This window comes from Hyperoodon ampullatus (assembly GCF_949752795.1).
Source record: "Hyperoodon ampullatus genome assembly, chromosome: 8".
In the NCBI taxonomy this organism is placed as follows: domain Eukaryota; kingdom Metazoa; phylum Chordata; class Mammalia; order Artiodactyla; family Ziphiidae; genus Hyperoodon; species Hyperoodon ampullatus.
The window spans coordinates 5,052,096-5,079,092 of NC_136921.1; the positions used below are offsets into that span (position 1 = coordinate 5,052,096).

A 26,997-nucleotide genomic window follows, 5' to 3' on the forward strand; every position below is an offset into this window, starting at 1 on the left:
GATGGGGGTAGGCACTGTTTTCCCATTTTCAAGATGAGGAAGCTGGGGTTTAGGTCCTAAGATGGGGAAGATGGGATTCAGTTTGGTGTTTCTGACTCCAAAGCCCCTACTGTTGGCCATTATGTTTTCCTGCTTTCTACTGAAATGTCAAAATACCTGTCAGAGCTGAACCAATCCTATATTCTGTCATATATGAATGTTATTCTACCAACCCAGCCAAAAACTCGTGTCAGAAAATATTTTTGGACATTTGACCCCCTGCTCTGGAAGCATCCCTGAAATGACAGTTGGGCAGACTCTAAAATGTGGTTTCCGATGGGTTCCCATTAGAATGGCAATGTAGGTTCCATGCTGAAAGAATGCAAATGGCAGATACTGCCCTGGGCATCTTCAGCAAGTGACCTTGGAGGAGGGGGAAGATGTGATGGGGAAAGTGGAATTTAACCAGGTCTGAATAAGGAAATACCTTCTGGATTCTTCTCCTCCTTCTCCTTCTTCTTCCTGAAGTAGATGCTTAAGTAATTTTTTCAGGAATCCATTGCGAGGGAAATGTTCTATATCCCTGTAAGTGATCTAAAAATATCTTCACACTTGATTGATAATAGTTTGGCTCTACATAAGCTTGTAGATTCAAAATTATTTGTTCTTGTAACAAATACAAGGTGTTACTCCTGAGAAGGTCAAGGACTATCAGAGTTTTCTTCCTTGATAGGTAACCTCAGTCTTTCCTTATCTTGGATGCTTTTGGGGATTTGTCCATGTTTACAGAGCTTCCTCTCCCATCCAGTTTGATACTTGACTCTTCAGATGGGAAGACGCTGGCATTTCCTTTGTCACCTCTAGCATATTTTCTTCTGTTATATTGCCAACAGTATCTTTAAGCCAAGTTCTTTATAGTATGTAATCCATCTACTGAAATTTTTAGTTTTGCAAACTTTCTCCTTAATTTCCAAGAACTCTTTCTCCCCAGGTTTTTCATGTCATCTTTTGTTTGTTTGTTTCATTTTGGAATACAATAACCAACCTCTTAAATCTTTCTGATGATACTAGTTGTAATTTCCTCTTAAGTTCTCTTTCCCCAAATTATCACTCTCTTTCTTTCAAGATCAGTTGTCCTTTTGCTTATGTTGGTCTTTCGTATTTTGACTGTTGGTTTCCACAAACGTCTTGGTTGTCCACTCATGTTTATGAATAAGAGCAGGGCTGAACAGACTATGCAGCCCTGGGGCACGTGTGTGGCACGTGTGTGGCACGTGCTGACTGGTGGGCTCGTCTCTGACCAACAATACAAGCTCATGCGCGGGCTGGCACACCTCCATGACGTCCCTCATGGTCAGAGCTGCCCTTCCTTGCCATTCATTTATGTTTCCCCGTGACTAGGCAGAGGTCTGAGTTTTCCAACCTGCTTCCTTCTCTTGCAAGCATGAGCATCCACATCAGGTTATCCTCCCCAGGCACGCTGCTTACTTTCCCAGTGGGGTTGGTGGTGGGGATGCCACTGGTCAACTCTTCCTGAACGTGTCCCTCAGCCTGCAGTGCCTGCATCCCACAGGTGCCCAATGGAGCTGGCAGCCACCCCATCTTCACTGCAGCTCTTCTGCTCTGGTTAACTCGCGAGCCACAAAATGAGACCCAGGCTGGGTTATCAGTATGCAGGTATGCAGTATCAGGCATCACAATGTGTTTTTCCTCCTCTTCCCCAAATCCCTGGCAAAACTCGGTATTAGGATCATCACATTTCTAGCATTTTAATGTTTGAAAGGTAGTCAGCATTCCGATACTGGCAAACCACCCCCCGATACTAGGAATAACATAAGACCACCATCTCCTGCAAGTAATTTTCTATCCAACTGCCCCTTTTAGACCCTTTAGCAATTATCACCAGCTTCAGTGGGCTTGCTTGTGTGTTTATCTCCTGATTCTTCCACCCCCCATTGGAGTGTAAGCCCTTGGAGGGAGGGCCCCCTGAATCTCCAGAGCATCATCAGGGCATGCAGCAGACTCAATAATGATGGTAAGTGAATGGTACAGGAGGCAAAGCAATAAGGTATCCAAATCATTAAACTGGTTGGGAGAAACTAAAAGTCAACATTGACATACAGTTAGGCATCATAATGTCTGAAACATGGAATGCATTATGACTGCACACTAGAAAACTAAGAGAAACATCTGGATAATTATTCCAACTAAGGAAGAGTTCAGTAAGATGGCTGGATATAAAAAATACAAAAATTAGGATCTTTCTTATTTCTTACCAATTAGATGATAGAATAGACAACCCCTTGCCCCACCAAATATCAGCTTCACATTTCACCAAAAATTATAAAGTAATAGAATGGATTAATAAGACACATACAGGATCTAAATGGAAAAAAGTGTTAAAACTTTACTGAGGGGTATATAATAAGTTTGAATAAACTGGGAAAGAATTGTGTTCTATGATAAACTCAATATAGTTAAGATGTCAGTTCCTCCACAATTAATTCATAGATTAACAGCAATGCCAGTTAGAGTCACAATGAGATTATTTTTAGGGGGGAAGAGAAAGGTTTCAAGTTATTCTGAAGTTTACTGGAAAAAATAAATGGTGGCAATAACCAAGAAACACTATAAAATAAAAGAGTAATATGAAACCATGTTATATGTTACATTACCAGATATAAATTGAGCCATGAATTTAAGACAATGTGGTAAATCCACACAATGCGGAGAAAGTAGGTCAATGGAATAAATTTTCAAGCCCAGAAACATAGCTAATTTGATTAAATGAGTTAGTTGTGCAAGAAAGGTGACACACAGAATCAACAGGAAAAGGTAATAACAAAGAGAGAAAGAACAATTAGTTATATATTTGAATAAAAAGTTTAACTAGATTTCCTATTATATATAATAGACCCAAACAAATTAAAGGTGGATTAGAGGTTAATTATAAAAAAGGGGAAAAGGAACAACAATAAAATTATAAAACTCTGAAATACATATATATGAATTATGATCTTATTTCAGAATTATTAAAGGCTTTCTAAATATCTAAAGTAGAAACTACAGCAGTACAAGTCTTATGATTTGATTACATACTAAAGAGGGGGAAACTGTATGTAAATAAGACTATAAAATTCAAAAAGCAAATAGCAAACTGGAGAAATAGGTGCAAAATATATTACAAAGTGTTGTTATCCTTAATATACAAAGAGTTCTTATATGTCGATAAGCAAAAGACAAGCACCTAGTGCAACAATGGACAGAGGATACATCTACACAATTACAACACAAGAAATACACAAAACCCATAAATATACGAGCTGTTCAACCTCACTACTAACTGAAGAAATCCAAATAAACAAAACACGAGATATTTTTATTGCTTATAATATTAGTATAGATTCTAAAAATGTGTAGAGGTGAAATGAGCACTCACTTTATGGACGGAAGGGTATTTTATATAAAACCTTTCTAGAAATGAATTTGGAAATATGTACGGAGAATCTTGTAAGTGTTTATATCCATTGGCTGAGTCACTTTGCCTATGGACTTTTATGCTAAGACATTAATAAGTTACACACAAAGATTTCAGTACAAGTGTGTATCAGGTCTATGTGAATGAAAAAGTGACTAGAAGGGAAGGCACATAACATTGATCTAATTCTAACGTGGAGACAGAAAACGAATAAAAAAGAAAAAAGCTAAAAAGAAACAAAAGACGCCCAGTTAATCCAGAGGTCTAAAACAAAATGGCAGAATTCAAATGAGTTGAGAATGAAAAGATGAGGTTAAGTAGTGTGTTAAGTTCTTCAGCAAGTTAGCTCTAAAATAACTCATACCTATCTTTAGCTAAAAGTCCATCACTTAAAAGTAGCATCCATTTACTTCAAATTAAATTTGCTGGGTTGGAATTCTTCATGTGAGAGAGTTCTATGAACAACAGGATAGAGCTCTGGGTGATACCAGCCAAGGACATTGCCCACAGGCTTAGCTGAGGGCACCACATCCCTGAGCACTGCTGTGACCATGAGGGACTTTCTTCCCCCAAAGTGGTGCTGTGCTCCTGCGGACATCGTCTTCCCACTTCCAAGTCCCTACTTGTGATCCAAAGAAGATGAAACATCTACCAGGCTCCTTGAATGGGGATTTACCTAGCTTAGGGTTGAAAGGATGTGCTGTAATAAACCGACCATGGGTGTGACCATGGAAAAGGGATTTCAATCGTGACCCAAATCTTCCCATTCACCCAATAGCAAGAATCTTAAAGAGAAAGCAACCGGGCATTGAAAACTCAATCCCTAGCCGAGGCCCATGACATAACCTCCTCTGGGGATATGATAAAGTTCATATGGCATTTTGTATTTTCTATTTGTTATCAAACATTACATTTTCCTTAGGACAGTAAGTGGCAGTTAAGCTCCAAAGAACACAAATCTCAAGATGACATTTCAAACTCCAAATCTTACATAGCCGACACCTCTTCAAATCATCAGGACTCTTCCCTCATCTTATGTGCCTGGCAAGTTCCCATCCTTTCTTCACACCCCACACAGGCACCCCTGAAGCCCTGAAGCCTTGCCCCACCTCATCACCCCTGGGCCTTCACACCTATGAGCTGCTGCACTGCGCTGGCTCTTCTGCTCATCTTTCCCACCTCCCAGAGGATGAGATTCCAGAGGGTAGGGATTATGCCTCATTTTTCTGTACCCCCAGAGCTCAGGACAGTGACCGGCACACATTAGAAACGTCATACATGCTTGCTGACTTGAACAAATAAATGGATAGATGTGTCACAATGGTTAGAACGGGAAGTGGAGGGTTGGTTATAGGGTGACTGCCTCGCATAGAAGTTCTGGAGGTCAGAGATTCTGGATCCACAGAATGCACAATTCCTGGCACAGAACAGGTGCTCAGCAAGTACTTTTTGAACAAATAAATACATTAATGAAGACATTAGATTTTTATTCAGTATAGAAAAATATTTGTGCTTCATGAGTTTCCACAGCACCTACCGTCACACCTCTGTGATGGGGGCAGGGCCAGGCAAGATCAGCCTAACGTAAAACATGGTTCAGTTACCTGCTCAACACCATGCAGCACCGGGCAGTAGAACCCAGGCTGCTGGACCCCAAATTCTGTCCCCTTTTTCTTACCCTCCTTTTGCCAAACAATGTCATTCACGCCATGGCACTGTGGGGTCAGCATCATTCCTCTTTAAAAACATTTAACATTTCAGAAAGGAAGAAAGGCAGCATCTTTAAGAAGCAGAGACATATGCTAGGAATGACTGCAGAACTTAAATCTATTTTGAGACGATCGGATGTAGGTTGGAGACAGGAAAGGAAACAACTGAAATCTGTGAAGGGATTTCATATGTTGGAGGAGTCTGAGTTTGTTGGTGGAAGACTTAAAGTGGTTCTTACCACCTCTTCTCTGATCATCGATCACGGGAAGGTAAAAGCCACAGCACAGTTTGCCAAGACTCTTAAACAAAAACAAACCACGACACTCTGAATGGTTTGCATTGCACACCGAAGCCAGGAATTTCTCAACATATCTATTCTGAGAAAACACTAACTTTCTCTGATCCTGAACAAAAAACAAATTCTCCCTTAAAAGAGAATAAAGAAAAGCAAAATTGTGTGAAAGAATCACATAACAGTTACAAGAGAAAACTGAGAGAATCTGAACTTTATACAGGTCCAGGGGTTTCCTTTAAATCTTGTTCCAAATGGCTTTTACATTTTTCTAAACACAATCACTACAAATTAGTTAATACTAATCCTTGACACCTTAACAATGAATTCATGTTTTTTTTAGAAGGCCCTTAAACCTCCATCATGTGTAAAACGTGACTTTCAACCGCCCAGCTCTGGGAAAGCCTAATGGTTTGTGCAGCTGTGACTCAAAGTGCCACAGTTTGCTTGTTGGCAGTCCAGGAACCTAAGGGTGTAGCGGAAACAATCATCCACAGAAGAGATGAGACTTGTAAACCTTAGTCTACAACCTTAATGGTCAAAATCTCCACTTAATCCAAAAACCTCAGCACTGTCCTCCAGCCAGGACCACCCATTGCTGCCATTGTGCTGGATTTCTTCAGCATGTCAGCTGTAAGCTTACCTGAATTTGGTGAGATGTGCAAGCTGCTCATGTCCTTGGACAGACCGTTGGTTTTCGGGCTGGAGATGGGCGCGCAGGCTGATGTGGCTCGGGGGGGCCTCTTCCCTGGGACTTTCACAGTGGTTCTCAGAAGATCAATCTCTTTGCCATGAACATTCTGCATGTAATCCTGTTCAAAATGTTAAACATCCAAGAGAGATTAAAAGAAAGACCTTTTACAATCTAGGACAAGAGGTTCTATCAGACATCCTGAGTTGTAATCCTATGACCCTTCCACGGTGGCAAGCGCTTAAAAATAAGGTTTTGATCTGTCTTGTACTGATGGCATCATCATTACACTGAAATCAGCTCTACCTCTGTGTCCTGAACTAACCCAGGCCCTGGAAATACAGGACACACAGTCGATGCCTTCTATCCAGGGGGATGAGACACCAGTACAGACATGAAATCCTATTTTGTGAGCTGCTGCATATTAGATGGTACATTAGGAACCTGGGCTCTTCCTGTAAGTTTTGGGTAAAATTCCATGGAGTAGGAACTATTTTGTAACAACCTTTTTGTCTCCGAGGGCAATACCATTAGACATCTAGGTAAGACTGAAGTTGTCTGGTGGGAACTCAGGTGAAAACTCTAAGTAAGAGGTCAAGCATTTTGTTCAGGAAGATGTCTGAGGGGGTCAGTGGTACGGTGCTGAAAAAACATGGAGGTCACAAGAGCTGGATGCTAAAAAAGAAAGCACGTTATTTGTACTCAAGCCTTATGTTTCTCCAAGTGATTCACTGTACTCAGAAAAAGTATCTTGCTTTTATCTACACTTTGGAGGTGAATGACCAGCAGTTATCATGGAACTAAAGGGAAGTCTAGGTACACCGGGAATTCTTTGTGCCGTCACCTAATTCAATATGGAGGAAAACAATCCTTAAGAATTGGCTGTTGGGTGGGGAAAGAGAAGACAACTGAGAGCCAGAGTGAGGGGCCTCTTGACAAATTAGAGGAGTTATTGACCCTTTCATACATTTTTGGGGGGCAATGAACCCCCCTGTCTCTGCAGACATATCATTAAGCCAACATCACACATGAAGAAAGGATATAGTCTATCTAAATCACTCTTGGGTAAATAATATTTCAAGTGCTTTAAGACTAACCAGGAAATGAAATAAACAGATTCCTTCCTTGGCAGAACCTTGGTGGATTCCTTTTAGGATATAAAGGGAAAAAACCAATAAATTTGTATTGATTATAAACAATAAAGTTCACGTCAATCTAATTTTAGAAGAACTGCCAAACAATCTGGTGTGAGACTGCAAGGGACCCAGGGAGTTTGGAGAAGCGAGCTGTTTCCTTGTAATTGCCAATCAACAGAGTCAACAGATACAGAGAGAGAACTAGATGAAGGTCTAGCAGCAAAGTGCACGGGTCAGAGGCCTCAGCCTGCAGGACGAGGAAAGTCAGTCCAGGTGTACGACAGAAGCTTCAGAGGGCCCAGAAGGTGCTAGGGAAGCCAAGAGAAGGACTCTAGTGGCTTCTTTTAATCGCAAGACAATGTCCATATTCCATAAGGTGAAGGGGTTGAGAAGCAGTCACTGGTTTATCCACAAGTAGGAAGTTTGCTGATAGAAGTTATGGCACAAAAAAGAACTCAAAGTACTAGATTCCAACCCAGGGGGAAGAACCCACATATGGGTCGCTGGGACTGTATGGGACAGAGAGAACTGTCCTCTCTCCAGCATCTGTAGGAGGGAGGGCCAGCTCTGAGTGTCAGACCTCACCTGAAACCCAAGCAGTTGGACTTGTGGCCGCATGGGAGCCACCCCAGACTCAGGAAAGGGAGTGGGAGAATTCTCAACAGAGGAGGAAGGGCTGGAAGAGAAACTCCATAACGTGAAGGCGGGCCTTGTGATGGAGATTACAGAACCCTGGACGGTTCACCAAGCACCAGCCCAGGAGATGATAATGTAGCGTCCAGGGTGACTTCCTAAGGGCAGACCTCAAATGGCCAATTCTTAGTGCAGAGCTAAAGCTCAAAAAGCTGAGGCTAGAATCAGGAGGAACGTGGGACTGAAGACAAACAAAGGATCAGAAGCTGCACCAAGTAGGGGCAAATTCAGACCAGCTCCTCCAGGGAGGGGCGAGGCTGGGTCTTCCTCAGCAATGATAAACCTTCCAGAGAGAAGCACCTGCACCGGCACGTATGCTGTCAGCCGGGGAAGCCAGGATCAGAGGTGCTGATGCACCCTGGGCTGCCCAGCTGTGCATTTCATCTCCCAGGGCAGCTCAGGGAGGGACATCTGCCGGGGTCGGCCACGGGCATCTAGGAGGAGGGTCATCACAGGTTTGGAGAAGGGGTGGGCTGTGTCCAGCTGGGAAGAGACTAAAGACTCCACTTGAAAGGCAAGATGCTTCGACTACCCCCACCTGCCCCCTGCCGCAAATATAATCTACTATGAAAAAAGTTGTGGTTTTGAAAGGATGAGGACAAAGGATGGAAAGAAAGTTATTATCATTAAATTAGGCTAACGGATAAAGCGGACTGAAAGAAATGTAGAAGTCTCATGACCAAGCTCATCACGAGGATGGCCAACAAAAAGCACACAGAAGAAGGAAGTGGCTTTTGGTTAGTACAGGACCAAGGGTCAAGGTTATTAAAAAGAAAAAGGTTGTTCTTGAGCATCTTTCATTTACTTCCATTAACATTTACTCCAAATAGGCAAACCCAAGTTTCAAAACCAAAGTTAATGCTTGTAAATAATGAATTCCTTCTTGCATAGTTACTCCTTTAAAAATATCAACTTGCTACAACTTTCTTCTTTAATGCCAATTCTTAACAAATTAAAATACAATAACAGTGTAATTGAGCATTTATGGCTTATGGGCTCTAAAATGAGGCTAATCAGAGAGTGACTAAGCCTCAGCGTGGTCTCTTTTTTAATAGGCATGTTTTAACATACAATAACCAGGATATTTTATTTAAAATTATTACAGAAATGTACCAAGTGTTGGCTCTCTGGATTTGAACGCGGAGACAGAACCCATTTATCTTTGGCTCAGCATGGGCTGGGGGAATCTGTTTTCCTGCCTGAGTTAGGCATTGAAAGTGCAGAAGAACCAGTTCTTAAGAAAATCGGAATATAAGTCTGGCAATTCTTAAATTTCAAGCCACTAAAATTTATAAAAATGTTACAAGATCCATTTCCTAATCCATAAAAGTCTTTCAGAAACAGTTGGATACATGAGTCTGAGGCTTCTAGCTTCTCCCAAGAGAAACAACGCTGAGTTTTCCATTTTTGAAAGAACTACCCTTTTCATCTCTCCCCAGCTTGGCACTTGAGGAATTAAAGCTACAACCACTAAACAATGTCGCCTCCTCAGAAGTGGGACGCGCAGCCTGATGGTCCGAGGTAGGGACCGTGCAGGGGGAAATAAAGCCAGCGAGCTTGATTTTGATATGCAAACGTTACAGATACAACCCCTCTCCGTGTTCCTTGCAGAAAATGCTGATCGAGGATAAAAGGGGAAAAAACCCTTTAACAAGGCATGAGGGTAATTCAAAGCCAAGTACTTTTAAACAGCACTTAACAAGTCCCCGGGGCCCACTCAAGAGCCAGGCCCCCCAGAGGTGCTATCTCCTGCCCCTCAACAGCTTGAAAAAGTAGTAATTGCAAACCTATTTGCATTTTTCTTCTCAAGTTGTCCGTGCTCATCTCGTGGATTATTTTTTGCAAGCAGGCGCCAGAGCAGAGGGACCCGTCCCCAGCCGCGTGGATGAAGCTCCATAACCGAGCACAGCGTCCCCCTGCCACCCCGCTCCTGCACCTTTGCCATCCCTTGTTTTTTACATTTTCCTCCTAATTATGTTGCATCTATTGCCGTACACTTAATTAGCTGCATTAATGTGATTTCTTTTCACATAGTCAAGCAATTAAGAGCTATGATTGAGTTTCATTCAATTAGCCTCAACAAACATGCTAATTGATGTCCCAGATGCAAATGAGGTGCAGTGAGAGGAACCTGCTAGCAACTGAGAGCCGTGTCAGGGACCCACAGCTTTCAGCTTGCTGACGGAAGCACAGCTCAGTGTGGCTCCCACCATCGGCGGGGCTGCCTTGGGAGAGGGCGTGGAGTCCTGAGTGCCTTGGTGGGTGTACCAGATCCCTCCGGACTCGAGAATTAATGGGTTGGCTGCTGTAACGGTGTTGTCCTAAAATCTCACAGTTACCCATTATCAGGACTGGGAGGTCATCACTGGATGACACTCAGCTCCGGCAATTAGAGTGGTACCAAGTCCTCATCAAAATACCGCACGAAGCTCCTAAAAACACCCCCCCGGAGTTCTCCCCAGACGGCCAAGGGAACGACGTGTGCGTCTCATCTTGCCCATCCCAGAGCCCTCCGTGTGCGTGACGGCCTACAGTTCCCAGTAAATGGTGAGTTCATCTTAGTCAGCTCTGGGGCATTTGGCACTTGAAGTTAAGCTCAAAATACAGCAATCCATCAACAGTCCCTAAAAATACTCTTACTATATTGATTCTCACTGCCTCCCATCCCTTTGTTACCTTTGGCTGTCTGGTGAAAGATGGTTTGCTTCGTGTGTTCATAGGGTACCAAAAAGCAGTTAACAAGATCTTAAAGCTAAACCCAAAAACATCAATGATGTGATTGGCATCTCAAGATTAGATCATCAGAATAAAACACACAGCTTTGAAATGCAGTCAACATTGCTCCAGTTTTAGCATATACTTTCTAAAGGTATTAAGATTCTTCATCCCCATAATTAAATGATGGAAAAGTTATAGAAATCTTTGTTCCAATTAGGGTTTCTCAATAAGCTCTGGTTTCTAACTGTACAAAAATGTTGAGAAATTTATTATTTTCTATTACTATCTAATATTTTGTCTAAGTGAGGTAACTGTTAGGACGTACTGATGCTTGCTTTGGTCTTTTTGTCACGGCTAATCTAGTCACGTGTTTTCTCTTTGCATAATCTAAGTTCTGCAGTCCTCAAAGTGTGGTCCTCAGCGCCCTATCAGGGGCTTCATGAGTTCGACACTATTTTCAAAACAATCCCAAGACATAGTTTGCTTTTTCCCTGTGTTGAAATTTGCTTCGATGGTGCAAAAGCGATGCGGGTAATAAATACTGCTGACTCTTCAGCACGAATCAAGGCAATGGTAACCACACTGTACTTTGTACACTGTCATTATTTTACTGATCGTCACGCTCTCTAAATACAAACAAAAAACCAAAAAAGTTTCACCTAAGGATGTTTTTTTTCTTTTGTATTTCCTTTGTTTTTATTGGTCTGAACTTATTTTACATGAACACTTCAACATTTTAATTTCCCGTAACTGTAAAGAAGAAAATAGAGGAACTTAAGAGAAAATTGAACCAGAGTTGGTGCTATAAGAGCACTCACATATCTTGCTAACCAAAGTATATTCACTGTTAAACCAAGAGCCTGAAAAAATGGCCACATTTTTTTCCCCAGGAATTTCCCTTCTAGGTAATAATTCTAAGGTTCAAAGATACGACAAAATTTAGTTCAAGAATTTTCACTGAAGTTATATAATGGTAAGAATAAGCAAGTGCCTAAATGCCCATTACAAATATTTTGAATTATGTGATAATTTACAGCCATTCAAAATCATATTTTGAAGAATACTGGCTAACTTTAGATAACAAAGTATGTTCTTAATAAATCAAGAAAAAAAACCCCAAAAAACCTACTGATTTAAAAAATTCTAACCTTTGAGCTTTTAAATTTCCCAGGTGATGCCACGGCAAGTATACTTAAGTGTTTCCGCTGTGCCGTGAGGGCTGACCATCCTGCACAGGAAAGCCCTTCTCTGAGTGTTTCATTCACAAGCTGAATTCGCCACCTGTTTGCTGGGACAACACTTCTACTTGAAAGAATGACTATGTCAGACATTAACTATGGTTATTCGGTCTTGGGTATGTGGCAGATATTTTCTTGAAAAAGAACAAGTACTTTTCTTGTATTTGTACTGTAAGGAAAGCGGCAGACAGTATTTGTGGCCAGTGATAGAATCTGAGCTTTCCAGCAACAATGAGAATTTTGAAAACTTGTGTCTCTCACCATGACACCTTCCAAATACCTGGAGACTTTTCTGACAAGACTGGTGGTGATATTAACGAATGTGATTTTGGGGTATTACTTGATGAGAAGTATCACCATTTGGAAATCTGCATACCTCAGTTAAGCTTTTTGAAATGACTGACACATGGTATGTCACATGCATGGATACAAGATCATTCAAAGTGCAAGACAGGTCATTGGATTTAATGTAGCAGAGAAGGAAAATTTCACTGAATTCCTAAGCTTTAATAAACTGTCACATGTCAAGTTTTAGTGTAGTATCCAAGAAGAACATGCACAATGATCTGAAATGGCTATTAAAATACTCCTCAACCCTCTTCCACTGTTGGTGGAAATGTAAACTGGTGCTACCACTATGGTAAACAGTTCGGAGGTTCCTCCAAAAACTAAAAATAGAGTTGCCATATGATCCAGCAATCCTACTCCTAGGCATATATCCAGAAAAGACAAAAACTCTAATTCAAAAAGATACATGTACCTCAATGTTCACTGCAGCATTATTTACAATAGCCAAGACACAGAAGCAACCTAAATGTCCATCGACAGATGAATGGATAAAGAAGATGTGGTACATATATACAATGGAATACTACTCAGCCATAAAAAAGAATGAAATAATGCCATTTGCAGCCACACAGATGGACCGAGAAATTATCATAATAAGTGAAGTAAGTCAGACAGAGAAAGACAAATACCATATGATATCACTTATATGTGGAATCTAAAGTATGACAAAAATGAACTTATCTACAAAACAGAAACAGACTCACAGACATAGAGAACGGACTTGTGGCTGCCAAGGGGGAGGGATGGATTGGGATTTGGGGGTTAGCAGATGCAAACCATTACATATAGGATGGATAAACAACAAGGTCATACTGTACAGCACAGGGAACTATATTCAATATCCTATAATAAACCATAAGGGAAAAGAATATGAAAAAGAATGTGTATGTATGTATAACTGAATCACTTTGCTGTACAGCAGAAAGTAACATAACATTGCAAATCAGCTATACTTCAATAAAATAAATTTTCAGAAAAGCACACTTAAAATAAAAAATACTCCTTCCTCTTCCAGCGAAATACCTCTGTGGGAGCTTCTTCACATACTTTAACCAAAACGACACGTCTCAACAGACTGAAGACAGAAGTAGAAATGATGGTCTAACTTTCTGAACTGAAATCAAAGAGCTTTGAAAAAATGGAGAACAATGCTACCCTGCTTATGATTTCCTTCTGTTTTGGAAAGTATCTTTTTCATTAAAAAATGTTATTTATGGAATAATATGTAAAGGATAGGTTATTATTTTAAATGAATTATATGAATATTAAACGTTTTCTCAGTAATTTCTCCCATGATAAACATCAATAGATATAATCCACAGAAACAAAAGCTCTTTCAGATTTTTCAGTTTTTAGGAAGGTAAAAGGGCCCTAAGGCCAAAAGGTTTGACACCCACTAGTCTAGCCTGATGTTCACAAAACAGCCAAGGGCTCTGTGTGTGTGATTTTATGCACACAGCTGGGGGAGGAGCATCACAGCCTGACGTGTGTAGATATTAGAACTGGTCTGCAGATATGTTTGTCTTCTCCTGGAGGAGAGGAAGAACTCAGTCTTCCCTATTTTCACTACACTTCATGAATGTGTCCAGGTTCAAGTGGAACAGTAGTTTATATAAATTCTGTTTTTAAAAACCCTTACTTCTGGGCTCAAAAAAAGGATGTAAGAGAAGCCATTGTCAGATGCACTGCTATTCCCAAACTCCACTTAATACTGTTTTCAAAGGAAACTCATCTATAAAGACATACATAATACCATCCCTTCAAAGAGACCAAGCAAACGCTTAAGTCCGACATGTATGAATAATAAACAATAGCCTCATATATAGTCACAGGCAGAGAGGAAAGTAATACCCTAAAAATACTATGAAAATAGTATCGTAAAACTATGAGAAATCTCCCGGCCACATCCTTTCAGATCACATCCCTCAAAGAAGACAATTTCTCCTTCTCTCCAAAGGATCACAGTTACAATAGCAAAGGTAGCAGGCAGCTTCAAAGAGAAAAACCTTATGAGAATCAGTTTGGTTTCCCAAAGACAGCCAACAGAATTCCACTGTTTCACTTCTGGAGCTGCTTCAGAAAGACCACTTGACCAGCGGATGTCAATGTGACCTGTGGCCACCGCAGGAAGCAGATACCTGGCAAATTGGATGTCAAATGGCGTCTGAGGCAAAGGCAACGCTTAGGGCACCTGATTCTGAACCAAGGCTTTACTGGGCCTGGATAACTACCTAAGAGGTGGTAATGGAAAAGGTTGGTGAAGCGTCATAAGGGATCCGAGGTGGCATCCTTCGCTTCCACAGGGAGCTCAACACCACCGAAGCAGGGCAAACCTCTCCAGTGCATGTGCTAAAAGCGCTGGCATCCAACACATGTGGGCTCAAGTCCAACATTAGCCCAGGGGGACTAGGTTAATATAATATAAATCAAAATAGCAGAAAATTCTACGTTGAATTATGAATATACCTTTTACTTCTTGATTGTATCTGTCTTGACTGACCTAGTATATTGAGCTTTACACTGCAAGAAAGATTTTTCTTATTTTAGGTTAAATTGAGTATTACCCAGTTGTAACCCATGCGTGTTCAGACCTAGCCTATATGAAAGGAGTGTGTTGGATATGCATGCAGGTCTCTCCCAGAGGCAAGCATGAGTGAGAGTTCACAGCAATAAACTACAAGGAGCCACAGACCCATTCCTTGGCTCCACGACTCTTTTAATAATTGAATATGGCTTGAAACAACTGGACCAGTAGTTAGATCTTGGAAATTCTGAGTTATGTGGGAATGTTCACCATAATGATAATTAGCACTATCTGAACCTCTTTAAAACTTCAGATTTCTTGGGATGAATTTGCTAGAACATGAAGCACTTAAAGAAACAGATTTTTAAAAAATGTTTATTTGTATATTTATTTAGTATCTGTGAGCTCTGTGAGGGCAGGGAGAGTATCCCCAGCACCAAGCAGGTGTCTGACACAAGACAGACACACAGTGACTTTTTTTTTTTTTTTTGCGGTACGCAGGCCTCTCACTGTTGTGGCCTCTCCTGTTGCGGAGCACAGGCTCCGGACGCGCAGGCTCAGCGGCCATGGCTCATGGGCCCAGCCGCTCCGCGGCATGTGGGATCTTCCCGGACCAGGGCACGAACCCGTGTTCCCTGCATCGGCAGGCGGACTCTCAACCACTGTGCCACCAGGGAAGCCCCACTCAGTGACTTTTTACTGAAGAAATGAAGAAGTAGGATTTACACACTCGGGAAAGCAACTCAGACACTGCAAAGGAATGGGAAGGAGTAAAAGCATAGGGACACCACTTAAAGGAGTGTCAGAAGGAAGGGATGGCGACAAGAGATTTCCTAGAGGGAAGAAACAGATTTTTAAGACAGAAGAAGAGCACACACGACTGTCTTCAGAGGACACTAATGATCGCTAAGCCTTTTCTTCTACCATTTGGCCCAACATAGGACAGAAAAATTCCCACTTCAGTTTTTGCCCATCACAAAATTTAGGTACTTCTAATTTCAAAACTTTCACTAGGCCTGTCTGGAAGTCTCATTGTTTATTTTTTTTCCTGATGCATTGTTTTTTTAGGAGTGATTCTGTTTTCCTAACGCTACTTACTGCCCGCCAAGGTGGTTTACAGTAGTACGATCAGATTCATTTCACACGAATAGCCGTCAGTTCACTGATTAACACAGTTTTCTGGTTTCCTAAACCAAGGATGGATGTCCACAGAAGACAAAGTTAGCCTCCTCCGGGCCAGAGGATGGCCTCAGAGTGAGAGTGCCTGGGAGCCTCTGCCTGTTAGGAGTTGTGGGCTTGTACCATGCTATTTAACCAGCCTGGGTCCCGATTTCCACATCTTGAAAAATAAGGGTGTTAATAGTTCTTGCCTCATGAGATTGTCATCCCAATGAACTGAGACAATACACAAAGAGCTTGAAAGAATGCCAAAGCCCTTAAGAAATGTTGGCTGTTACTGCTCTTGTCCAATAAAAATACTGAAATACTTGCCCTCTGATTTTATGTGGGCATTTCCCGAAGTGCGGGCAGCATCCCCACTGGGGGTGGCCATTCTGACAGGATAAGCCACGGGGGTGACCTGCAAAGCTAGTTTTCACTTCACAGCATAGGAAAAACAAAAAACAAAAAACAGTCCTCTGCAAAAGCGTGACATTTTCTACGTTTTTTCTTCTTCTTTTTCTCCCCCCTCCTCCTTTTTCTTTTCTTTCCTTTTTTTTTTTTTTTTGGTGGGGGAGGCATGTACAGGGTAGGCAGACATTTTTTTTGCAAAATGCCGTCTGGAAAAGATGCAAAACAAAATTGCTAAAATGCAAGGGAGAAAAATAAGGGAGAAAAACAAAAGGCCCCCTTCCCTTTGCTTATTGAGTCCAAAGGCATAACAGGCAGCATCCTGCAGCAAATGGGAAGCTACACTAATTTTAAAGCCATAATACGCTATCAAGTTCCCTGCGGGGCAGGACTACACTGAAGCTTGTGGCACCTAAATAAGATATGGTTCATTTACTTCGCAGCTTAGCCTAATGTAATCATCAGCGGAGTTTTAGCCTAGAGTTGTAACAGGCAAACAGCCGCTGCGGCAGAGACGGTACTCCCAGCCATCGGCAGGGCCGCGGCTACATGGCTGTTGATTAGAAGATTTTTCAGTTTTGACAAGCACTTAATGAACATCAATCGCACCTTGATTGGTTTCCATCTGGGGCCACAGGCACACCTGAGAAGAAGCAGGTCTCTCCATCTCCACCTCTCCTTCCTTCCCAACACTGCAGCAACCAGCCGGCAACCAGGTTAGAACCGGAGAAGCACACACTTACAAAGTCGAATAATGAAATTCCATTTCTTGGCAGCAGGGAAAAAGAACACTCCCGCACTGTCCCCCACGTCCGATCTCTCCCACTGAGAGTTCTCCGGAACGACTTGCCGTCAGTGAAGAAAACGGACGGGTTTGATTTATTTACCTTTCACAAGAATTTCCGGCCACAATTAGTAACCCTCAAAAGGCCCGAAATGGAAAACCAAGTGATACAGATTGGGTACAAGGATGAAGCATCATGCTGCGTACTGATAAGACAATATTCCAAGGACTCCTCTGGAAGTTTTACTCAGATCCACAAGCTACATGGTTAACTCTGTACAGTTATAAAAACATATATATACTTTTTTTTTTTTTTTTTTGGAAAAGCAAGAAGGCAGAAGAATTTTTCAATGTAGAAAAAAATTTAAGTTAGGTAGGGTCTAGGCTACCTGGTCGTTTAATTTCTATACAGATATGAAGACTTTATTTGTCTGATCTCACCCTACTTATGGTCACTCTGTTCTCAACATCAAAACGTGTACTACGGTGAGCCTGCATTTTGGGCATTTTAACCATCAATCTAAACACTTTCAAAGCCCAAGGGCTATCTAAAATAAACAAGGAATTCCTCAGGGCAGAAAGAAGAGTTTGATAAAGATTCTAACATTTTTGTGTATGTGTAATAAGTATGAGTTTTTCAGTAGTCATTTTTTTCTAACAAAAGTTGTAGCTATTCCCTGAAAATATTTATACTACTGTGGCAGTATCATTCCATGGGTTTGAAATCATTGATATATGGGAGAAATAATTTATCATGCTATCTGAAACTCGTTGGATGAATGCCAAAAATATTTCCCAGGTCACCTAAAGAGCAGAGAGGGACAGCCTCCCTCACCTTTGGAGGGCACTTGGCAAACACAGAGAGAGCCCATGGCCCATGTGGGCAGGGCTGGGTGGGTGTTTGCATGCCACATGGGTTCCAGACCATCATTCAGGTTATTAAACCTCCAGAACCCACCATGTTCATGACTGGGCCTAGCGAATTTCTCTGTGGTATCTTTCATCCAGGACCCTCGTTAATGCTAGGCATCTTTAAATTTAGCCATTCTCAGTAGTTCTCCCACACTGTAGTTTTTACATTAAAACCTCAAGCTCCAAAGAGGTATTTGTACACCTATGTTCACAGCAGCATCATTCACAATAGTTAAGAGGAGGAAACAGCCCAAGTGTCCATCCAACAAATGGATACACAGAATATGGTATGTATACCTGGAACTGGTACCAGGACCCCAATGGACATCAAAATCCACAGATGCTCGAGTCCCTTATATAAGATGGCACAGTATTTGCATATAACCTACACATATCCTCCTGTATACTTTGAATCAGCTCTAGATTGCTTATAATGCCCAATACGATGTAAATGCTATATAAACAGCTGCTGGCATGCGATAAATTCAAATTTTGTTTTTTTGGAACTCTCTGGAATTTTTTTCCCGAATATTTTCGATCTGCAGTTGGTTGAATCCCTGGACTGTATATATCCAATGGTATTGTATGTATATACAATGGAATATTATTCAGCCTTAAAAAGGAAGGAAATGCTACAACACAGATGAACCTTCAAGGCAGGATGCTAAGTGAAATAAGCCAGTCACAGGAAGATAAATACTACATGATTCCACTCCTGTGAGGTACTCAGAATAGTCAAATTCATAGAAACAGAAGGTAGAAGGGTGGCTGCCAGGGGCTGGAGGAGCAGGAATTCAGATTTAGTGTTTAATGGGGACAGAGTTTCAGTTTTGCAAAATGAAAAAGTATCGGAAACAGATGGTGGTGATGGTTGCACAACACTGAATGGCCTTATCACTCCTGAACTATCTGCTTAAAAATGCTGAAGATGGGGCTTCCCTGGTGGCGCAGTGGTTGAGAGTCCGCTTGCCGATGCAGGGGACACGGGTTCGTGCCCTGGTCCGGGAAGATCCCACATACCGCGGAGCGGCTGGGCCCGTGAGCCATGGCCGCTGAGCCTGCACGTCCGGAGCCTGTGCTCCGCAACGGGAGAGGCCACAACAGTGAGAGGCCTGCGTACCCACCGCCCCCCCCCAAAAAAAAGGTGAAGATGGCAAATTTTATGTGATGTGTGTTTTACTACAAATAGAACAAAACAAAACCAAAAAAAAAATCTCAAACTCCTGTCCAACCTCGGTGACCTTTTCTTCATTCTGCAGAAATGGAGCCTGGAAGTGACTGTGACACCTTTCTGTGGCTTAAAAACCTCACATGGCGGCTTCCTTTCCCACAGTTTCAGAACTGCAGGCCTACAGATGTGAGGACAGGCCATGCATACGGCTGATCGTGCCAGCATTCTTCCATTCCTTTGACAAAACAGTACTGGCTCAATGTGAAGGAAACACTGGCAATAGGACCCAAGACGTCTCTGGCTCTGAGGAGCTCCCAGTTTTGGGGGAGAATCGGGGCCATGAAATAAGGCAAGAGAACAGGGAAATGAGCCAGAGGGTAAGGTGCGGGCACCCAGCAGCGGTGCCCACACAGGCCTAGCAGGGGAGGAGGCTTCCGGGAGGAAGTGACATGTAAGACACCACCAGTAGGGGGCAGGAAAGAATACTGCTGGTGGCAGCGACTGCATCTGTTAGGACCTGGAGCCCCCAGAACACGGCCAATGCCAGGAACTAAAAGAAAACCAGAGCTGTGGAGGAGGGATGGCGGGAGACTGCGGGAGCAGTTGAGGCCCGGAGGGGCCTGCTAGGGAGCGAGGATGCCGTCCGAAGTGAAGCAGGAATCCTCTCCGCACAGAACGTCTACAAGAAACACATGCAGGGACGGAAATCAACGTGTGACGTGCATTACAAGTGACGGATCATGGGAAGACTTGCTCTCCTCCGCACTGTGCGTGGACAGGTTTCGGGAAACGCGATGGGCAGGTACACTCTAGGAGAACCGAGCAGACGTGCAGTTCTGAAAGTTCAGGACAGGTAGGGGTTGGGAAGTCGTCTCTCTAGCTGTGACCTCTGAGGTCTTCCTGATGAATTCCCAGGGACTGCGGTGGAGAAAGAGAGGCCAGCAGAGCAATCACCTTGAAAGGGGCTTCCTGATTCCAGGGAGCCACCCAGTCCCAGGGCTCCACAGGGGCACCTCCAGGCTGCCACGGCAGGGATGGGGCCATGCCGGGAGCCGAAACCACAAATAAGGGGGCCCGGTCCATGGCTGCTTCTGTCCAGTTGCAACCAGAAGGTATCGACTCGTTGTGGGGGGAAGCTGATGGAACGCCTCGGAAATCAAGGAAGGAAGGAACTGTAAGACGGAAGGAGGTAATGAAGTTTGGGAGGCCACAGAGATGCAACACACCTTGATCTCATTCTGTAGATAAAACACACTGAATGAAGTTCCGCCCAGAGCCATGTGTGTATAAACATAAGAGCCTACGCTCCTACGCTGACTACAGAGGGGTGTATTCAGAATACACTCTCCCGTCAAGCGCCTGCTGTAAGCTGCCTCGGTTCCTGCCCTGGAAAAGGCAGAGCATTCAGTACTCCTTGAGGTGGACAGATCAACACCTCCAGATCCTTGAGGTGATTCCCGCAACACTGGCTTGAAAGGCCAGGTCTGCCCTGAAACTGATCCGTTTGGATAAAGGGCCTGTGGTTGCTTCTGGGGAAGCAGAGAACGCTGGAGACTGAAGGACGTGAGCCTCTGGCCCATCCTTGACAAAGCGCCGCACACAGGGCTTATCCCTTCAGGCCCCGAAGCAGGAGACACACTTGGGATTTTCAGTGCTTCTCAGAGCTAGCTCCTGCCATCTGAGAAATTTGCAGAAACACCTGTCGCAGTCTAATGTACTTGTTGCGGTCCGATGTACCGTTTACAAACCCTTTCCCACTTGTCTGAAACAGGCAGTGAGACTAGAGAACAGAAGTGCTCATTTGTTGCCATAAAGCTCCAGACCTTTGCTCCCTGATACCTACATATTTTCCTAACCTACCTTTACATGGATTGTTCTGGGTTCCAATACTGTTCTAAGATTTTATGGCATCCGTATAATGCCGTTTGTGTGTGTGTTCTCTTCCGACCCCGACGTAAGCTAATGTATTCTTAGGGAGGTCTAGTTGTGCAATGTGGGTGGCTTTCTCCATCCCAGTCTCACCAGAATTTTTAAAGCAGAGCCAGGATCGCCAAGGACAGGTTTGGAGCCCAGGGCGCCTAGGAGCAAAGACTTGACATGAAGCTCCAGAGCAGCCGTGCTCCCTGCCATGTGGCCCCTACATACGCGCCTGTGTGCTGAGCCCATGCTAGCCCTGGGCAGACGCGACACTGGGCACGGTCCTTGCCCTTGGTGAGGCTACACTAGACGAAGCGGTACAGACGCGAGAGGCGCCAGGACAGGTGGGCAGCCTGGGAACCAGGTGCCTCCCGTGGACAAAGGGCATGAAGGTCCACCTGCATGACGAGCATCCGACCAGAAACACAAGAAGCCAGGCTGGAGAGGAACGTACAGACCGAGGACAGCTTCCGGCACTGCGGCTTATACAGGGGTAGCAAGATCCCGTAATCATTCATCACAGAATGATGCAGGTTGACTGCCGCGGTGTGACACAGCCAGGACATGCCAGACAGCATCTTCTCAGAAAGAAAGGGAGGCCTGACTTCTCTCTCAGGGTTATCAGTCATTCCATGACTCAAAGCTTCTACATCTGGAAATCTGGGCTTGGAATCTGTCTGTCTAGCCCTGTAGCCTGGCTTCTGCAATGTTCCGGGGAAAACAAGGGAGAGGTTTTCCGAGTGTAACTCAATTCACCACCTCAGGAGATGGGGGTCTCCCTTCACAGGTGTGCAGCGGGCGGAAGGGACTGATTCTTAGTGAATCTTCAATCCTCAAGTAAAACGTACCCATTTTATGTGAGGATTGTGTTATTTTATTTTTTACTTTTTTTTATTTTTGGCTGCACCTTGCAGCTTGTGGGATCATAGTTCCCTGACCAGGGATTGAACACGGGCCCTCGGCAGTGAAAGCGGAAGAGTCCTAACAACTGGACTGCCAGGGAATTCCCAGGATTGTTACTTTAAATGACAGTTACCAGCAGTGGGTACAGGCAAGAGTTGTTCTTACAACAAAAGTTATCTTCCTTTTTATCTTTAACTATTTCTTTTGAGAAGCATACTTACTTAGGAAAGCATCTCACATCTTTTTGTTATTTTGGCATCAGTATCAGTAAACAAGTGGATTTTTCTGCCTGATTTTGAAACTAGAAACATACTGAAATCAGCATTCTGATGACAATTCAGAGTTCAAGTCCATGGGGAAAAAACAAGGAAATGTCAGCAACCTGCAGAATCCAAGGCTTTGTGGAGCTGCAGGGTCTAAGGCACTTGATTAGGAATGAATGTCCTGTAAGAAGGAAAAGTCCAGTTCTGCAGGGCAGGGAGAAATGATACCACCCCAGCTGCTGCTATAACTCAGGCAACATACAGAATGGGAAAGAAATCCAGGAGGGAGGATTTCGAAAGTGTAAGCAACTCAAGCACATGTCAGACAGGTGGGCTGTCCACACCTGCCACGTGTGCTCAGGAGGAAGCTGGGAGAACCTTCCTGGTCCGGGCACCATAAAGTCCTTGGCTTGACCTGCAGCCAAGAGAGAACTCTTACAAGTCCACTTAGGAATCCCCCCACCACCACCTTTGTCAGCAGGAATTTCAGCTGCGCCCTCGACGGCAGCTCCTTCAACACAGAAGATGAATGGGTGGCGATGCTGAACTGTGCGGCCCCGAGGTCCAAGTTCTTTCTCATTATCCTCTCCATTTTTCTATCAAGGTGCTCCCTAAGGCTCACATTCAAGTCCACAGAAAGGGAATCCAAGGCTCTCGGAACAGGCTGCGTCTCACCCACCCAGACTAGGAACCAGCAAAGTGTCACAAAACCTCGGGACACTAAGACGTGTCTCCCCCCAAAAAGTTAACCAGGTAGGGATTTTTAAAGGTCTTACAGGTGTACAATTTTCTCCGAGGATCAAAAAAATATAGACCACGGAGCAGCAGCAGCAGAAGTCAACAGCTTGCTTTTTTTTTATTTATTTATTTTAAAAATGTGTTTATTTTTATTTATCTATTTTTGGCTGTGTTGGGTCTTCGTCGCTGCACGCAGGCTTTTCTCTAGTTGCGGCGAGTGGGGGCTACTCTTCTTTGCGGTGCGTGTGCTTTTCATGGCAGTGGCTTCTCTTGCTGTGGAGCACAGGCTCTAGAGCGCAGGGTCAGTAGTTGTGGCACGTGGGCTCAGTTGCTCCGCGGCATGTGGGATCTTCCTGGACCAGGGCTGGAACCTGTGTCCCCTGCGTTGGCAGGTGAATTCTTAACAACTGCGCCACCAGGGAAGCCCAACAGCTTGCTTTTTACTATTTCAGTCCTATTTACATATTTAGGGCTGTCTTTGCAAAATGCCACGTGGAGATGAAAGAGCAGTTAAGCTGGTCAGTCCTGAAGCATGGGTGACCAACTTCTCCCAGTTGCGTGGGACTTCCCAGGTTTTAGCACTGGACGTCCTGCATCCTAGGAAAACCAGGGCAGTCGGATACTCTACAAAGCCAAAGCAGCTTTGTTATCTTGGTTGAGTTTTCCATGTGTTATCTAAACTGCGTTCTAGGTTTTATTTAATTTAATAACAGCATCCTGAGAAAGAAAGGCGAATCAAATCAACTGGCTTGTTTTCTGAGCCCGGGTCTTCATCTTACCATGAAACTGACTCCACGCAGCAACTCCAAACTTGGAATGGGGGGTGTCCTTAGAAGTCCAACTGACTCTGTGAGCCTCCATTTGCTAGGGGTTCCTGGTGACAATTTCAGACGCACACACTCTTAAGAGTCTGAAGTGAACCTGAGAAGACAACACCACCAAGCATCCCCTTGCAGTTGAAGGATTCCTTCTCTGGATTTCCAGAGCAGACGCTGTGCAGCCAGTTTCTCGATGTCTACCTTAAAATGCACACTGAGAAGGAATGAAGCCTGACTGTATGCAGAAGGGTAGGATGTGTGAGCTGAGGCTTCACAGGCAAGTTCCACCTTCTGAAAAGGCAGCGGCCCAGGTCCACCACAGACCAGGCACTGATGCACTCAGTTACAGAGACAATGCCCTGGACCTGTGGGTTCCTTCAGTCCTCCCCCGCCGGCTGCTCTGCTCAGCTCTTCTGGCCCTGCCATCAGACCCCATGGCTATCCTTCCCCAGTGCGAGAACCACCGATCTTTAGGTTGAAACCCACCATCACTTCTTCCTCCTGTGCCTGCATCTCCTCCTCTCTACCTACAATGCAGGAGGGAGGGGGGCCCCATGAGCCCAAGCCAGCCACTGCCGACGGCCCCTGAGCCTCTGGGGAAGAGCAGAAGGAAGCAGGCCAGGAGGGGTGGCAGTGGGCGAAGGGTGGGGTTGAGACTTCACGGACCACAGCGTGAGTAAATCTGGGGTCCAGAGGCATCGCTGACATCAACTTGTAGGGAACTTTCTCCGTCTGGGGGGGATCAATGTTTGGCCCACTTTCCCTCTGATTTCCAGACGATCACTTCCTACGATCTGGCCACACACAGGCGATTCTATTCCACTGCCTGGAGAGGGTCTCTCCTCCCTAAGAGAACTGTTTAAGGTTTTCAACAACAGGAAACATGCCTGGGGTGAAAAAGCTTCCTTCAATGATGTCTATCTGCGGTACAGGGAAGGCTTAGGGACGCCTGTGCTACAGAAATGGCAGAATGAGGCGAAGCCGTGTGTCAGGGGGACCGAGGGTTTTGGGCTCCTAAACAATCTGTGGAGGAGCTGAGATGAGGCTTGGGGTGAAAAACAGAAAGACACATCCGGGATGATGCCATCGAACTGCGCCGACTTTGAAGGCCTGGGAAGAAGATGTGGCTGTGAAAGGATGTGCCAGAAGGAAAGGGAAATCTGAAGCTCTGGTGACCAGTGGGAAGTGATGTCCTGGGGACACCACCCGAGGTCCCTTTCTATTAATCTTGTGCATGTGAGCTCTGAGGGGGACAGGCCATCCAGGGGGACCAGCGTCAGATTCCCTGGCAGCGGACCCATTCCAAGCACTCAGTGAACTTGGTCTCACACCAACCCCACTGCCGGCTGCAAAGCTGAGGCCCCCCAGTTTCACGACTGCCAGCCTGTTTCTGAAGCCACAGTTTCTGACAAGCCAGAGCACGTCATCCTGCTAGGATTCCACAAGCTGGGCACACAGCTGGGGCCACACACTGACTGTTTATTTTGTCCAAAAGGCTGGGTCTGTTTTCTACCCCACCAACGCGTGCGAGACATCTGCTGGGATTGAAACTTGTGGTTCGGGTCGAAAGGATGATCTTTACATAAACACTGCCACAGACACCTGTGTAATAAGGAAACCGGATCTGTTTCCCTGAAGAATAGAAATGACCTCTTCTGGGAGATCTTTTTTTTAAAGAGCATCCAACGAAGACAAAAAAATACAAGAGTCGTGTGGGTATTTTTTTTTTGTTTTTAAAGGAAGTGGTCAGTCTCCTGCTTCCACAGCGCCCAAAGTAAGTTAAAGGTAGAGCCCAGTGCTGCTGGAGCATCCTGTCCAAGAAAACATCTGAGAAAACCAGCATCGTTGGCAGCCCAGGGGAGCTGAGGGGGTGATACGGCAAGGCTGGGGAAGGAGAGGCTTGTGGGTCAGCTCTGTCCAGCAGCATATTCTGTACCTTCTCATAAACTCTTGGCCTTGCCTGCCTGTCGGTCCAGGAGCACTGGTCAGGGTGGTCATCTGGGAGTTTAAATTGGCTAGTTCACAAAGGAGCTGTCTAGATTAGCCCCTGCAAAGGGGGCCCAGCCTTACAGACCACGTTCTCTGATGCAGGCGACACTCTGAAGGTGACACACTTTGACTGCAATAGAACAATTCAGGGCCCTCACCACGCTGGCCTATTTCCCCACGAGCTTGATTCAGTCATTTACTCTTGCTCCAGTCCTCCTTGTGTGTAAGACCCCACCGAGATACTTGGGTTCAACAGGACACCACGTCGAAAGTGACTCATGATAGAGTCAGGGTCCAGCCTGATGGAGTCTGTGTGCCATGCATGTGTGCACAGGAAATAAATGCCCGTCCCACCAAGAGGAGAGCCACACGGCAACAGGTAAATGCTGGTTTTGAAGGGGCCGCTGAATGATACACGTTTGATGCATCTCAAGCCTACTGCTCTCAGATGCCCAACCCCACCCCATTACAGGTGCATGACCTTACTGGAATCCCACCCTCCAAAAAGCATGCCAGTTTCCTTTTTGGTAAATAAATTACCTCATCGTCAAAAGTTACGAGGATACACAGGAGCTGGCACAGTTATTCCACGAAGGACAAACACCATCTTTGTAGAAAACTATCTGAAAATGTCAGACTGTTTAGCCAAGTCCTTTTCCTTGCCTCCCTAGAGAGGAACAGGCTGTAGGCGCTGCTACTTGACATCAGTGCAGGTCCCCTGCTCCACGGCCAGTATGAGGATGATGACCGACAGTACTGAAACCCAAAGCCACCAACATGGGCAAGATTTCCCCAACATTTAACCACTTAGGTCCTCAGCACAAGTGGCCAATGAGCTTAGCGGTCTCTCTGCCATAATACATCTTGGAGATAACCCAGGGAGTGAGTGATACAGTGTGACCAGTGTTTGAGAACATTTCGTTCTATCACCTTTTGAAATTTTCCAGACTCAAATAATGGGGCCATTCTCCATGACGCAGAACTCTGGGACTTGAGTTAGCAACACATCTGCATGCTCTCAAATTTCTTATTAAGGGAAGTCAGGATTCTGCCTTTGGACGTCCCCTTGAATACCTCCTCCCATCTGGAACCAAAGAATGCCAGTCTAACTCAGCTGCTGGGGCTC

General features: G+C 44.4%; 1 protein-coding gene across 2 annotated transcripts in view; it reads right to left on the bottom strand.

Annotated features, from left to right (window-relative positions):
* The window catches only part of AGAP1 (ArfGAP with GTPase domain, ankyrin repeat and PH domain 1), a gene marked incomplete at both ends in the record, with an annotated part of 558,849 nt that overhangs the window by 172,986 nt on the left and 358,866 nt on the right, over positions 1-26,997 (bottom strand). For both annotated transcript variants that reach the window (XM_079710781.1, XM_079710780.1), the window contains one exon: positions 6,103-6,271. In XM_079710781.1, coding sequence (XP_079566907.1) covers positions 6,103-6,271 — 169 coding nt within the window. The remainder of the gene's footprint in view (positions 1-6,102; positions 6,272-26,997) is intronic.